At 35.7% G+C, this 17,986-nt stretch overlaps 1 protein-coding gene across 1 annotated transcript in view; it reads left to right on the forward strand.

The window, feature by feature from the left end:
- Positions 1-17,986, forward strand: part of LOC127732561 (uncharacterized) — a 92,996-nt gene that overhangs the window by 17,723 nt on the left and 57,287 nt on the right. Inside the window, exons 2-3 of the mRNA XM_052241613.1 lie at positions 14,377-14,619; positions 15,076-15,561. Coding sequence (XP_052097573.1) covers positions 14,377-14,619; positions 15,076-15,561 — 729 coding nt within the window. The remainder of the gene's footprint in view (positions 1-14,376; positions 14,620-15,075; positions 15,562-17,986) is intronic.

Below are 17,986 nucleotides of genomic sequence, written 5' to 3' on the forward strand. Positions count from 1 at the left end.
GACATGTGACATCAATATCATTCTTACTTGTTCCTCTCACAAGGCATGTCACATCAATAACATTCTTACTTGTTCATTACACAAGGCATGTGACGTCAATATCATTCTTACTAGTTCCTTTCACCAGGCATGGCACATCAATATCATTCTTACTTGTTCCTCTCACAAGGCATGTGACGTCAATATCATTCTTACTTGTTCCCCTTACAAGGCATGTGAAGTCAATATCATTCTTACTTGTTCCCCTTCCAAGACATGTGACGTCAATATCATTCTTACTTGTTCCTCACACAAGGCATGTGACATCAACATCATTCCTTCTTGTTCCCCTCACAAGACATGTGACGTCAATATCATTCTTACTTGTTCCTTCTTAAGACATGTGACATCAATATCATTCTTACTTGTTCCTCTCACAAGTCATGTGAAGTCAATATCATTCTTACTTGTTCCTCTCACAAGGCATGTGACGTCAACATCATTCCTTTTTGTTCCCCTCACAAGGCATGTGACGTCAATATCATTCTTACTAGTTCCTCTCATAAGGCATTTGATGTCAATATCATTCTTACTTGTTCCTCTCACATGGCATGTGACGTCAATATCATTCTTACTTGTTCCTCTCACAAGGCATGTGACGTCAATATCATTCTTACTTGTTCCCCTCACAAGGCATGTGAAGTCAATATCATTCTTACTTGTTCCCCTCACAAGGCATGTGACGTCAATATCATTCTTGCTTGTTCCATCTTAAGACATATTACATCAATAACATTCTTACTTGTTCCTCTCACAAGGCATGTGACGTCAATATCATTCTTACTTGTTCCCCTCACAAAGCATGTGATGTCAATATCTTTCTTACTGTTCCCCTCACAAGGCATGTGATGTCAATATCAATCTTGCTTGTTCCATCTTAAGACATGTGACATCAACATCATTCTTACTTGTTCCTCTCACAAGGCATGTGACATCAATATCATTCTTACTTGTTCCCCTCACAAGGCATGTTACGTCAATAGCATTCTAACTTGTTCTTCTCAGAAGGCATGTGACATCAATATCATTCTTACTTGTTCCTCACACAAGGCATGTCACATCAATATCATTCTTACTTGTTCCCCTCACAGGGCATGTGACGTCAATATCATTCTTACTTGTTCCTCTCACAAGGCATGCGACATCAATATCATTCTTACTTGTTCCTCATACAAGGCATGTGACATCAATATCATTCTTACTTGTTCCCCTCACAAGGCATGTGACATCAATATCATTCTTACTGTTCCCCTCACAAGGCATGTGAAATCAATATCATTCTTACTTGTTCCTCTCACAAGGCATGTGGCGTCAATATCATTCTTACTGTTCCCCTCACAAGGCATTTGAAGTCAATATCATTCTTACTTGTTCCTCTCACAAGGCATGTGACATCAACATCATTCTTACTTGTTCCTCTCACAAGGCATGTGACATCAATATCATTCTTACTTGTTCCCCTCACAAGGCATGTTACGTCAATAGCATTCTAACTTGTTCTTCTCAGAAGGCATGTGACATCAATATCATTCTTACTTGTTCCTCACACAAGGCATGTGACATCAATATCATTCTTACTTGTTCCTCACACAAGGCATGTGACATCAATATCATTCTTACTTGTTCCTCACACAAGGCATGTCACATCAATATCATTCTTACTTGTTCCCCTCACAGGGCATGTGACATCAATATCATTCTTACTTGTTCCTCTCACAAGGCATGCGACATCAATATCATTCTTACTTGTTCCTCTCACAAGGCATGTGACATCAATATCATTCTTACTTGTTCCCCTCAAAAGGCATGTGACATCAATATCATTCTTACTGTTCCCCTCACAAGGCATTTGAAGTCAATATCATTCTTACTTGTTCCTCTCACAAGGCATGTGACATCAATATCATTCTTACTTGTTCCTCTCACAAGTCATGTCAAGTCAATATCATTCTTACTTGTTCCCCTCACAAGGCATGTGACGTCAATATCATTCTTACTTGTTCCTCTCACAAGGCATGTCACATCAATATCATTCATACTTGTTCCTCTCACAAGGCATGTGACATCAATATCATTCTTACTTGTTCCCTCTTAAGACATGTGACATCAATATCATTCTTACTTGTTCCTCTCACAAGGCATGTCACATCAATAACATTCTTACTTGTTCATTACACAAGGCATGTGACGTCAATATCATTCTTACTAGTTCCCCTCACAAGGCATGTCACAACAATATCATTCTTACTTGTTCCTTTTACCAGGCATGGCACATCAATATCATTCTTACTTGTTCCTCTCACAAGGCATGTGACGTCAATATCATTCTTACTTGTTCCCCTTACAAGGCATGTGAAGTCAATATCATTCTTACTTGTTCCCCTTCCAAGACATGTGACGTCAATATCATTCTTACTTGTTCCTCACACAAGGCATGTGACATCAACATCATTCCTTCTTGTTCCCCTCACAAGACATGTGACGTCAATATCATTCTTACTTGTTCCTTCTTAAGACATGTGACATCAATATCATTCTTACTTGTTCCTCTCACAAGTCATGTGAAGTCAATATCATTCTTACTTGTTCCTCTCACAAGGCATGTGACGTCAACATCATTCCTTTTTGTTCCCCTCACAAGGCATGTGACGTCAATATCATTCTTACTAGTTCCTCTCACAAGGCATGTGACGTCAATATCATTCTTACTTGTTCCCCTCACAAGGCATGTGAAGTCAATATCATTCTTACTTGTTCCCCTCACAAGGCATGTGACGTCAATATCATTCTTGCTTGTTCCATCTTAAGACATATTACATCAATAACATTCTTACTTGTTCCTCTCACAAGGCATGTGACGTCAATATCATTCTTACTTGTTCCTCTCACATGGCATGTGACGTCAATATCATTCTTACTTGTTCCTCTCACAAGGCATGTGACGTCAATATCATTCTTACTTGTTCCCCTCACAAGGCATGTGAAGTCAATATCATTCTTACTTGTTCCCCTCACAAGGCATGTGACGTCAATATCATTCTTGCTTGTTCCATCTTAAGACATATTACATCAATAACATTCTTACTTGTTCCTCTCACAAGGCATGTGACGTCAATATCATTCTTACTTGTTCCCCTCACAAAGCATGTGATGTCAATATCTTTCTTACTGTTCCCCTCACAAGGCATGTGATGTCAATATCAATCTTGCTTGTTCCATCTTAAGACATGTGACATCAACATCATTCTTACTTGTTCCTCTCACAAGGCATGTGACATCAATATCATTCTTACTTGTTCCCCTCACAAGGCATGTTACGTCAATAGCATTCTAACTTGTTCTTCTCAGAAGGCATGTGACATCAATATCATTCTTACTTGTTCCTCACACAAGGCATGTCACATCAATATCATTCTTACTTGTTCCCCTCACAGGGCATGTGACGTCAATATCATTCTTACTTGTTCCTCTCACAAGGCATGCGACATCAATATCATTCTTACTTGTTCCTCATACAAGGCATGTGACATCAATATCATTCTTACTTGTTCCCCTCACAAGGCATGTGACATCAATATCATTCTTACTGTTCCCCTCACAAGGCATGTGAAATCAATATCATTCTTACTTGTTCCTCTCACAAGGCATGTGGCGTCAATATCATTCTGACTTGTTCCTCTCACAAGGCATGTCACATCAATATCATTCATACTTGTTCCTCTCACAAGGCATGTGACATCAATATCATTCTTACTTGTTCCTCACACAAGGCATGTCACATCAATATCATTCTTACTTGTTCCCCTCACAGGGCATGTGACGTCAATATCATTCTTACTTGTTCCTCTCACAAGGCATGCGACATCAATATCATTCTTACTTGTTCCTCACACAAGGCATGTGACATCAATATCATTCTTACTTGTTCCCCTCACAAGGCATGTGACATCAATGTCATTCTTACTGTTCCCCTCACAAGGCATGTGAAGTCAATATCATTCTTACTTGTTCCTCTCACAAGGCATGTGGCGTCAATATCATTCTTACTTGTTCCCCTCACAAGGCATGTGAAGTCAATATCATTCTTACTTGTTCCTCTCACAAGGCATGTGGCGTCAATATCATTCTTACTTGTTCCCGTCACAAGTCATGTCAAGTCAATATCATGCTTACTTGTTCCCTTCACAAGGCATGTGACGTCAATATCATTCTTACTTGTTCCCCTCACAAGGCATTTGATGTCAATATCATTCTTACTTGTTCCTCTCACAAGGCATGTGACGTCAATATCATTCTTACTTGTTCCTCTCACAAGGCATGTGACATCAATATCATTCTTACTTTTTCCTCTCACAAGGCATGTGACGTCAACATCATTCCTTTTTGTTCCCCTCACAAGGCATGTGACGTCAATATCATTCTTACTAGTTCCTCTCACAAGGCATTTGATGTCAATATCATTCTTACTTGTTCCTCTCACATGGCATGTGACGTCAATATCATTCTTACTTGTTCCTCTCACAAGGCATGTGACGTCAATATCATTCTTACTTGTTCCTCTCACAAGGCATGTGACATCAATATCATTCTTACTTTTTCCTCTCACAAGGCATGTGACGTCAATATCATTCCTACTTGTTCCCCTCACAAGGCATATGAAGTCAATATCATTCTTACTTGTTCCCCTCACAAGGCATGTGACGTCAATATCATTCTTACTGTTCCCCTCACAAGGCATGTGATGTCAATATCAATCTTGCTTGTTTCATCTTAAGACATGTGACATCAATATCATTCTTACTTGTTCCTCATATGAGGCATATGTCCTCAATATCATTCTTACTTGTTCCTCATATGAGGCATGTGTCCTCAATATCATTCTTACTTGTTCCTCTCACAAGGCATGTGACATCAATATCATTCTTACTTGTTCCCCTCACAAGGCATGTTACGTCAATAGCATTCTTACTTGTTCCTCTCAGAAGGCATGTGTCATCAATATCATTCTTACTTGTTCCTCACACAAGGCATGTCACATCAATATTTTTCTTACTTGTTCCCCTCACAGGGCATGTGACGTCAATATCATTCTTACTTGTTCCTCTCACAAGGCATGCGACATCAATATCATTCTTAATTGTTCCTCACACAAGGCATGTGACATCAATATCATTCTTACTTGTTCCCCTCACAAGGCATGTGACATCAATATCATTCTTACTGTTCCCCTCACAAGGCATGTGAAGTCAATATCATTCTTACTTGTTCCTCTCACAAGGCATGTGGCGTCAATATCATTCTTACTTGTTCCCGTCACAAGTCATGTCAAGTCAATATCATTCTTACTTGTTCCCCTCACAAGGCATGTGACGTCAATATCATTCTTACTTGTTCCTCTCACAAGGCATGTCACATCAATATCATTCATACTTGTTCCTCTCACAAGGCATGTGACGTCAATATCGTTCTTACTTGTTCCTCTCACAAGTCATGTGAAGTCAATATCATTCTTACTTGTTCCTCTCACAAGGCACGTGACATCAATATCATTCTTTCTTGTTCCCCTCACAAGGCATGTCACATCAATATCATTCTTACTTGTTCCCCTCACAAGGCATGTGACATCAATATCATTCTTACTTGTTCCCATCACAAGGCATGTAACGGTACTATCATTCTCACTTGTTCCTCACACAAGGCATGTGACATCAATATCATTCTTTCTTGTTCCTCTCACAAGGCATGTGACGGTACTATCTTTCTCACTTGTTCCTCTCACAAGGCATGAGGTGTCAATATCATTCTTACTTGTTTCTCTCACAAGGCATGTAGCGGTACTATCATTCTCACTTGTTCCTCACACAAGGCATGTGGTGTCAATATCATTCTTACTTGTACCTCACACAAGGCATGTGGCAGTAACAATAAACATTATTTACGTTACTTCATCACATTATTCACATCAAATTTAATGAAATATATATAACTATAGAATAATATCTATCAAGAATTGATGTTTATTGGTGAACATATGATTGTTTATATTATCATGCACTGATCGTAAATAAGGAATGTCATATAATATTATTTTGATAAATTCAATAAGATTGGACTGTATGCTTTTATTTCCTTGTCTAAAGGAGATACGAAGATTTGTTGTCCCAAGTATATCCATACTTTCCTGAGAGTATTGCCACAGTGGGATATAGCTGATCTGCCTAAGACAAGTAAATGGATGTGTTATGTTCTGCCTACAATAGTAGAGGGTCATGATGTTTTCTTGCTTGTGCATCTGTCCCAGCATCAAGCTAACGTTTTGAAATAAACATGTAAACGGGGAATGCGTCAAAGAGACTTCAACCAGATTAAAAAGCATAAAACAGCCCAAGGCCACCCATTGGTCTCTAACACAGCAAAAAAATCCCACACCTAGAGGCTGCTTCAGCTGGCCCCTAAACTATAATGTATACAAGTTCAGCGAAAATGAATGTCACACTAAAATAAACTATCAGTATTCACAAAGTGTGGAATAATAAAATAAATTAGATAAATGGACAGGATATCACACAATTATGTATTGAAGGGTTTCTTTGCAAGTACAGACTGATGGACACCACTAGTGGATAATTGTTCTCATTGACGTTTTGTGAGATTTGTGCTCTATCTGTAATTTTATGTTTAATGTTTTTATACGACCGCAAAAAAATTTTGTGGTCGTATATTGGTATGACGTTGGCGTCGTCGTCCGAAGACACATTGGTTTTCGCACTCTAACTTTAGTTTAAGTGAATGGATCTTTTTGAAATTTGACCATAAGGTTAAATACCACAAAAGGAAGGTTGGGATTGATTTTGGGGGTTATGGTACCAACAGTTAAGGAATTAGGGGCCAAAAAGGGGCCAAAAATAATCATTTTCTAGTTTCCAGACAATAACTGTGGAACGGTGTATGGATCTCTCTGAAATTATACTACAAGTTTCCATACCACAAAGGGATGGTTAGGATTTGCTTTGGGGGGTTATGGCTCAAACCGTTTAGGAATTAGGGGCAAAAAAGGGGGAAAAACAAGGTTGTCCTGGTTAATGGACAAATACTTTAGTACAAAACATAATTTAAAGCAGTGTAAGGGAGATAAATCAAATACATCATTGAAATTATCTCCCTTACACTGCTTTTAAATTATGTATAAAGTAATGGTTAATGAACAATAAAGATAATTTAAAACAGTGTAAGGGAGGTAATCCAAATACAACGTTTTGGTTACTTCCCTTACACTGCTTTTAAATTATGTTTAAAGAAATACATATTTATAAAGGAAGACCAGTTAAAATATCTGCAAATGTTGCATCTTTTTTTTTTTACAAAAAAATCCATATGAAAGATTTGACACTATATTTTTAATTCTATTATAAAATAGATTAAGTTAGCACTATGGTAAATTTAAATGGGTAATTATGGTTGCCAACTCCATTGGAAATTTGAATTGAGATTATGACCATATCTTGAGGGAAAGAATTTTTTTGGGGAAAAAAGGGGGGGGGGGGGGATAAAAAGAAATTGTGGGGGGTCAATTTTTTCTCATTTCAGATTTCAGAAATTAAAAAGAATTATTCCTCAAATATTATTTTTTTCAAATTTCAAATATTGAAAAATTTCAAGAAGTAATCTTTAATTGCACAGTATGGCGCATTAGATTTGTAAAATCTTTGATCACATTTATTTATTTGTTATGCCGAATCTAACAGTGTATTTAGATTTTTTATTTTGGGTCCAGTTTTCAAATTGGTCTACATTAAGGTCCAAAGGGTCCAAAATTAAACTTTGTTTGATTTTAGCAAAAATTGAATATATGAGGTTCTTTGATATGCTGAATCTAAACATGTATTTAAATTTTGATTTTTGGCCCAGTTTTCAAGTTGGTCCAAATTGGGGTCCAAAATTAAACTTTGTTTGATTTCAACAAAAATTGAATATATGGGGTTCTTTGATATGCTGAATCTAATCATGTATTTAGATTTTTTATTTGTGGACCCCGTTATCAAATTGGTTCATATTGAGGTCAAAAGGGTCCAAAATTAAACTTTGTTTGATTTCATCTAAAATTGAATTATTGGGGTTCTTTGATATTCCAAATCTAACCGTGTATTTAGATTTTTAATTTTGGGTCCTGTTTTTTAAATTGGTCTACATTAAGGTCCAAAGGGTCCAAAATTAAACTTAGTTTGATTTTAACAAAAATTGAATTCTTGGGGTTCTTTGATATGCTGAATCTAAACATATGTTTAGATTTTTGATTATTGGCCCAGTTTTCAAGTTGGTCCAAGATAGGGTCCAGTATTTAAACTTTGTTTGATTTCAACAAAAATTGAATATATGGGGTTCTTTGATATGCTGAATCTAAACATGTATTTAGATTTTTGATTATGGGCCCAGTTTTCAAGTTGGTCAAAATTGGGGTCCAAAATTAAACTTTGTTTGATTTCAACAAAAATTGAATATATGAGGTTCTTTGATATGCTGAATCTAACCATGTATTTAGATTTTTTATTTGTGGGCCCCGCTATCAAATTGGTTCATATTGAGGTCAAAAGGGTCTAAAATTAAAATTTGTTTGATTTCATCAAAAATTGAATTATTGAGGTTCTTTGATATGCCAAATCTAACCGTGTTTTTAGATTTTTAATTTGGGTCCCATTTTTTAAAATTGGTCTTCATTGAGGTCCAAAGGGTCCAAAATTAAACTTAGTTTGATTTTAACAAAAATTGAATTCTTAGGGTTCTTTGATATGCTAAATCTAAACATGTGTTTAGATTTTTGATTATGGGCCCAGTTTTCAAGTTGCTCCAAGTTGGGGTCCAAAATTAAACTTTTTTTGATTTCAACAAAAATTGAATATATGGGGTTCTTTGATATGCTGAATCTAACCATGAATTTAGATTTTTTATTTGTGGGCCCCGCTATCAAATTGGTTCATATTGAGGTCAAAAGGGTCCAAAATTAAACTTTGTTTGATTTCATCAAAAATTGAATTATTGGGGTTCTTTGATATTCCAAATCTAACCGTGTATTTAGTTTTTTAATTTTAAGTCCCGTTTTTTAAATTGGTCTACATTAAGGTCCAAAGGGTCCAAAATTTAACTTAGTTTGATTTTAGCAAAAATTGAATTATTGGGGTTCTTTGATATGCTGAATCTAAACATGTGTTTAGATTTTTGATTATGGGCCCAGTTTTCAAGTTGGTCCAAGATAGGGTCCAGTATTTAAACTTTGTTTGATTTCAACAAAAATTGAATATATGGGGTTCTTTGATATGCTGAATCTAAACATGTATTTAGATTTTTGATTATGGGCCCAGTTTTCAAGTTGGTCCAAATTGGGGTCCAAAATTAAACTTTGTTTGATTTCAACAAAAATTGAATATATGAGGTTCTTTGATATGCTGAATCTAACCATGTATTTAGATTTTTTATTTGTGGGCCCCGCTATCAAATTGGTTCATTTTGAGGTCAAAAGGGTCTAAAATTAAACTTTGTTTGATTTCATCAAAAATTGAATTATTGGGGTTCTTTGATATGCCAAATCTAACCGTGTTTTTAGATTTTTAATTTGGGTCCCATTTTTTAAAATTGGTCTTCATTGAGGTCCAAAGGGTCCAAAATTAAACTTAGTTTGATTTTAACAAAAATTGAATTCTTAGGGTTCTTTGAGATGCTAAATCTAAACATGTGTTTAGATTTTTGATTATGGGCCCAGTTTTCAAGTTGGTCCATGTTGGGGTCCAAAATTTAACTTTGTTTGATTTCAACAAACATTGAAAATATGGGGTTCTTTGATATGCTGAATCTAACCATGTATTTTGATTTTAGACATTGGACCATAATAGGTAAATTAAAAAAATTCAAGTTCTTAGACCACATTCTTTCTGTGTCAGAAACCTATGCTGTGTCAAATATTTAATAACAATCCAAATTCAGAGCTGTATCAAGCTTGAATGTTGTGTCCATACTTGCCCCAACTGTTCAGGGTTCGACCTCTGCGGTCATATCAAGCTGCGCCCCAGCGAAGCATTTTATTAATGGACTTGTGTTGGTCTTTTTTTATGTTGACTCTAAAAGGAATAAGGGGAAGTTGAATGGCTGAAAACCAGCCATCGGCTCAACTGGATTATACAGAATAAGTAGTTTTTGGCATATTAATATATTGACGCATAGACGGATAGACACATTGACCAGTTGACCTATTAAAAAATCGACATATTAATCAATTGACATATTAAAACATTGACAGATCATCATCTCAAAATTGAGGTATCAAAAGAGTATCAAATTCAAACATTGACACATAGACATATGGAAACATTGACCAGTTGATAAATTAACAAATTGACATATTAATATGTTGACAGTTCTAAAGCTTTTTACACATCAACACCTTGAGAGATCTACACATTAACATATTGACACATTGACAGATCAACACTTAAACAGACTCATATACTGACACATTGACATATCCACACATAGACAGATCAACACAATAACAGACTCAGTTATACATCGACATATTGCTATATTGACACACTGACAGATCAACACTTTTACAGATTCATACATCAGCACATTGACATGTCAACAAACTGACAGATCAACACAAAACAGACTCATCCCTTGACACATTGGCATATTGATACACAGACAAATCAAGACATAAACAGATTCATACATCAACACATTGCTATATCGACACACTGACAGATTAGAAAAAATAACAGACTCATATATCGACTCATTGACATATTGAAACACTGACAGATCAACACATTAACGGACTCATACATCAACATTTGACATATCGACACATTAATAGATGCATTCATCAACACATTGACATAATGACACACTGACATTTCAACAAATTAACAGACTCATACATCGACACATAGACATATTGACAAACTGAAAGAACAACACATTAACAGGCTAATGCGTCAACATTGGACATATTGACACACTGACAGATTTAACACATGAACAGCCTCGTACATTAACACATTGACATTTTGACACACTGACAAATCAACACAGTAACAAACTCAAACATTAACAAGTTGACATATTGACACAATGACAAATCAACAAATTAACAGACTCATACATCAGCACATAGACATATTGACACACTGACAGATTTAACACATTAACAGATTCATATATCAACACATTGACATATAGATAAATTTACAGATCAACATATTAGCAGACTCCTACATCAACACATTGACATATTGACACACTTACAGATTAACATATCACCAGACTTAAACATCAACACAATGACATATTGAAACACTGACAGATCAACACTTTAACACACATACATCATCACGATTATAGATCAACACATTTACAGACACATTGACATATTGACACACTGACAGATCAACATATTACCAGACTCAAACTTCAACAAATTGACATATCGACACACTGACAGATCAACACTTTAACACACTTATATCATCACGCTGATAGATCAACACATTGAGAGGCTCATACATCAACACATTGACATATTGACACACTAACATATCAACATAAAACCAGATTCAAACATCAACAATTGACATATCAATACACTGACAGATGAACACATTAACAGACTCGTACATCAACACATTGACATATTGAAACATTGACAGATCAACACTTTAGCACACATACATCATCACGCTAATAGATCAACACATTGACAGACTCGTACATTAACACATTGACATTTTGACACACTGACAAATCAACACAGTAACAAACTCAAACATCAACACATTGGATATTGACACACTGACATATCAACATATTACCAGACTCAAACATCAACACATTGACATACCAAGACATTGACAGACTCATACATCAAGACATTGACAGATCAACACATTATCAGACTCATAAAACAACACATTGACTGATATACACATTAACAGACTGAAACATTCACACATCGACATATAGACACACTGACAGATAAACACATTAACATACTCAAACATCAACACATTGACATATCAACACACTGACAGATGAACACATTAACAGAATCATACATCAACACATTGACATATCGACACACTGACAGATCAACACAAAACAGACTCATCCATTTACACATTGCCATATTGATACACTGACAAATCAAAACATAAACAGATTCATACATAAACACATTGCCATATCGACACACTGACAGATTAGAAAAAGTAACAGACTCATACATCGAGTCATTGACATATTGAAACACAGACAGATGAACACATTAACGGAATCATACATCAACATTTGACATATCGACACATTGACAGATCAAAACATTAATAGATGCATTCATCAACACATTGACATATTGACACACTGACTTTTCAACACATTAACAGACTCATACATCGACACATAGACATATTGACACATTGACAGATCAACATTTTAACAGGCTAATACATCAGCACATATACATATTGACACACAGAAAGATTTAACACATTGACATATCAATACACTGCCAGATCAACACATTAACAAACTCAAATATCAACAAGTTGACATATTGTCACTCTGACAAATCAACAAATTAACAGACTCATACATCAGCATATAGACATATTGACACACTGACAGATTTAACACATTAACAGATTCATATATCAACACATTGACATATTGACACACTGACAGATCCACATATTACCAGACTCTATCTTCAACACATTGACATATCGACGCACTGACAGATGAACACATTGACAGACTTATACATCAACACATTGACATATAGACACACTGACAGATGAACACATTGACAGACTCATACATCAACTCATTGCCATATAGACACACTGACAGATGAACACATTAACAGATTCATACATCGACAATTTGACATATTGACACATTAACAGATCAACATATTACCAGACTCAAACATCAACACATTGACATATCAACACATTAACAGACTCGTACATCAATACGTTGACATATTGACACACTCACAGATCAACACACTGACAGATCAACACATTAACAGATCTACACATTAACACACTCAAACATCAACACATTGACATATTACAACACTGACAGATCAACACTTTAACACACATACATCATCACACTGATAGATCAACACATTAACAGACTAATACATCAACACATTGACATATAGACACACTGACAGATGAACACATTAACAGACTCATACATCGACACACTGACAGATCAACACATTAACAGATTCATATATCAACACATTGACATATCAACACACTGACAGATGAACACATTTACAGACTCATACATCGACACATTGACAGATCAACATATTACTAGATTCAAACATCAACACATTGACATATTGACATATTGACACACTGACACACTGACAGATTAACATCTTACCAGACTCAAACGTCAACACATTGACATATCAACACACTGACAGATGAACACATTAACAGACTCATAAATCAACACATTGACAGATCTGCACATTAACAGACCTAAACATCAACACATTGACGTATCGACACACTGACATATCAACACATTAACAAACTAAAACAATCACTCATTGACAGATCGACACATTAACAGACTCAAACATCAACACATTGACGTATCAACACACTGAGAGATTAAAACCTTAAGATACTCATACATCACCACGTAGATATATCGACACACTGACAGATCAACACATTAACAGAATCAAACATTTACACATTGACATATCGACACACTGACAGATCAGCACATCAACACACTGACAGATCAACATATTATTAGACTCATAGATCAACACATTGACATATCAACACACTGACAGATGAACACATTTACAGATTCAAACATCAACGCATTGTCATATTGACACACTGACAGATCTACACATTAATAGAGTCATACATTAACACATTGACATATCAACACTCTGACAGATCCAAACATTAGAATACTCATTTATTGTTTTAATGACAGAGAGAGCACTGGCAGGAAACTTCTTATTAGGGTATTAAGACCACTGTGACTTTATGGAAAATATGTCACAAGGCATTGCTGTATATTGCACATCTCCTGTAATCTATCCTTTTCTAATAGTATTATTTAAGATAAATCTGTTGAAACAAAACATTTTTCAAGATGAAGAAAATGTATCCTTGACTGCTTCCAGTGTCACAGACAAAAAGTATAGAAATTATCTTCGAGTGTGTGTATGCATATATATTTTTTTTTTCACAAATATGATAAAATTTAAACTTTCAAACTAAAAATTTTTTTTTTCAGATTCCATCGAAAAAGGGCAACAGTCTGCCATGTTAAATCGTTTACTAGGGAAGGGCAGCTATGAATCATTTGATATGAGATGTATGGTGACCGGCCAATTTTCAGTTGGAAAATCGACTCTTGTGAAGCTGTTAGCTGGAGATGTCATACCAGAAGGGCGACATCCGACTGATGGAATTTCTCTGGTTGAAGGTCGCTGTGGCCTTGATATTGAGACAAAAAGTTGGATTCTTATTGATCCAGGTGAGAAAAAGCACAAGTGTGACATCTGACCATATTTAAAAAAACACTTGTATGGACCGCTGTGTTTTATCAGCAGACATTTAATAGCATTGATTTAAATAGTATCACGTTGAAGCCATACATTTTGTTACTCATTTTCAGGCACCAATTTAATTCAATATTGAATCTTAGTTGTGAATGAAAATCTTAACATTATTATTTTACTTATTGAAAGGATATTAAGGTTTTAATGTTTTGAAATTTGTATGCAGTTAAATACCATGGATTTTCCATAATCAATGATTTCATCAATCAATCAGTTAAAATGCCTCTCTTTGAAAAATATTAATAGCATCATGTGAATGTTACTCCTGATATGATTTTTCCCTTTAATTCTGATTTTTCCTAAATTCTTTCTCTTAGCTCTGACAGCCTGTTTTGGATTTGATTTGCCTGATGTATTAAATATAATTTCAGAAGCTTATAATGCCCTAGATGTTGTGTATAATAAAGTGTTAATGACCTCTCTGGAAGAGGAGGAAAGTGAAATAGCCGAAAAGTTAGATCAGGCTGTAGAAACAAGCCCAACTGGTTATGCAAAAGCCACACTTTCCTCTTTGCCCTCAGAACAGTCTGCAGCAGCACAATCTCTGCCACCTCAGAAATCCTCCAACGTGTCTCTCACGGTAATACAGTTGAAAGAGAAAATGAAAACCAAAATGACCAAAGAAGAAATAAGAAGGAAAATGGAAAAAGTCCTCAAAAGTGGGAAGTATAAGATGAAAGTTGGACGTCTTATCTTCTGGGATTTTGGTGGACAATATGTTTATTTAACAACACACCAGACCTTCATGACGTTCCGAGCGTTATTTCTTGTTGTCTTTGATGGGAGCAAAGATTTGCATGAACAGGTCCCTGATGTGTTATGTTTTCCAGGGCATCACATGACACCAACTGCAGCAGGTAATACAAATACATGTTATTTACAGATATAGTCTATATCTGTAACAGCAAGGCAATTACTTAAAATTTTAGAAACTTGTCCTTTCAAAATATCTAAGCAAGCCTAAACATTTACGTAATTTATTTCCTTGTCACTTTAAGTTTGTCCCCAACCACCATATTAACATTAATATGTCTCGCATCTAGCAGCATTGGAGTTAGGTAAGACAATAATATTGCATTCAAAATTCATCAAAGATACCAGGCTTAAAATTTTGAACAAAAGACAACTGCGTTGTGCTTTCCTGTAAATTTCTTTAGATTTTGAAAGTGTGTTTAATTCTCTGAAAAAATAAGCTGATGATTTCTAACTTCTAACTATCAAAAGCATACACAGTGTACATTTTTATGCCCCTTCCGTAGCGGAGGGGGCATTCAGTTCTACCCTTGTCCGTCTGTACGTCCGTCTGTCCGTCCGTCCGTCTGTCCATTCGTCTGTCCGTCTGTACGTCCCAACATTGGTTTCCATTCTCTAACTTCAGTTTGCCTCAACCAAATGTTATGAAACTTATACACAATTCTAATAACCACAAAAAACAGATCAAGTTGGAAATTGGGTGGCGTCACTTTAATCGTTCTAGAGTTATGCCCTTTACAAATGGAAAAATTACTGAATTTTTCGTTTATGTTCTCTAACTTTAGTTTGCCTCAACCAAATGTTATGATCTTATACAGAATGCTTATTACCATATAATACAGATCAAATTGGAAATTGGGTGGCGTCACTTTTACCGCTCTTGAGTTATGCCCCTTTATAAAATTAAAAATTGCTGAATTTTTCTATCCGTTCTCTAACTCTAGTTTGCCTCAATTAAAATGTTATGAAACTTATTCACAATGCTTATTACCACAAATTACAGATCAAATTTGAATTTTGATGGTGTCACTTTTACAGTTCTTCAGTTATGTACCTTTATAACTGTATATGATATGCAAGCGGGGGCATCACTTGTGTCCCATGGACACATTCCCCATTTATTTTTTATACGACCGCAAACAAATTTTTGTGGTCGTATATTGGTATGACGTTGGCGTCGTCGTCGCTGTCGTCGTCGTCGTCGTCGTTGTCTGGCATCGTCCGGCGTCGTCCGAAGACACATTGGTTTTCGCACTCTAACTTTAGTTTAAGTGAGAGGATCTCTATGAAATTTTACCACAAGGTTCAATACCACAAAAGGAAGGTTGGGATTGATTTTGGGGGTTATGGTACCAACAGTAAAGGAATTAGGGGCCAAAAATAAGCATTTTTGTAACTTCCAGACATAACTTGTGTGTTAGTGTATGGATCTCTCTGACATTGTACCACAAGGTTCCATATCACAAAAGGAATGCTGGGATTGATTTTGGGGGTAATCGCCTCAAAATTTTAGAAATAAGGGGCCAAAAAAGGGGAAAAAAACAAGCATTTTTCTAGTTTCATGACAATAACTTGTGTGTAAGTCTATGGATCTTTCTGAAATTGTACTACAAGGTTCCATATCACAAAGGGAAAGCTGGAATTGAGTTTGGGGGTAATTGCCGAAACGTTTAGGAATTGGGGGCCAAAGAGGGGCCAAAAAACACATTTTTCTAGTTTCCAGACAATAACTTGTGTTCAAGTGTATGGATCTCTCTGAAATTGTACTGCAAGGTACCATACCACAAAGGGAAGGCTGGGATTGATGATGGGGGTAATTGCCTCAATATTTTAGGAATTAGGGGCCAAAAAGGGGCAAAAAACAAGCATTTTTCTAGTTTCAGGACAATAACTTGTGTGTAAGTGTATGGATCTTTCTGAAATTGTACTACAAGGTTCCATATCACAAAGGGAAAGCTGGGTTTGAGTTTGGGGGTAATTGCCCTAAACGTTTAGGAATTTGGGGCCAAAAAGGGGCCAAAAAACACATTTTTCTAGTTTCCAGACAATAACTTGTGTTCAAGTGTATGGATCTCTCTGAAATTGTACTGCAAGGTACCATACCACAAAGGGAAGGTGAGGATTAAGTTTGGGGGTGATGAATCTAAGGGGGTTCAAAAAATTTGGGGGGGGGGATTTTTTTTTTTTTCCTTTTTTTTTTCTTTTAAAATTTTCCATTTTAAGTTGGTTATTTCTGATTTATATTTAAAAGCAAATAATAATGATATGGTAGGAGATACACACCAAACAGGATGTGTAAATTATTATATAATAAGTATTGTGCAATAGCAAGAAATTTTCAATTGCACAGTATTGCACAATAGCAAGAAATCTTCAATTGCACAGTATTGCGCAATAGCAAGAAATCTTCAATTGCACAGTATTGCGCAATAACAAGAAATATCCAATAGCACAATATTGCGCAATAGCAAGAAATTGTCAATTGTACAGTATTGCGCAATAGCAAGAAATATTTAATTGCACAGTATT

This window comes from Mytilus californianus, unplaced genomic scaffold, assembly GCF_021869535.1.
Source record: "Mytilus californianus isolate M0D057914Y unplaced genomic scaffold, xbMytCali1.0.p SCAF_25, whole genome shotgun sequence".
Lineage (NCBI taxonomy): Eukaryota > Metazoa > Mollusca > Bivalvia > Mytilida > Mytilidae > Mytilus > Mytilus californianus.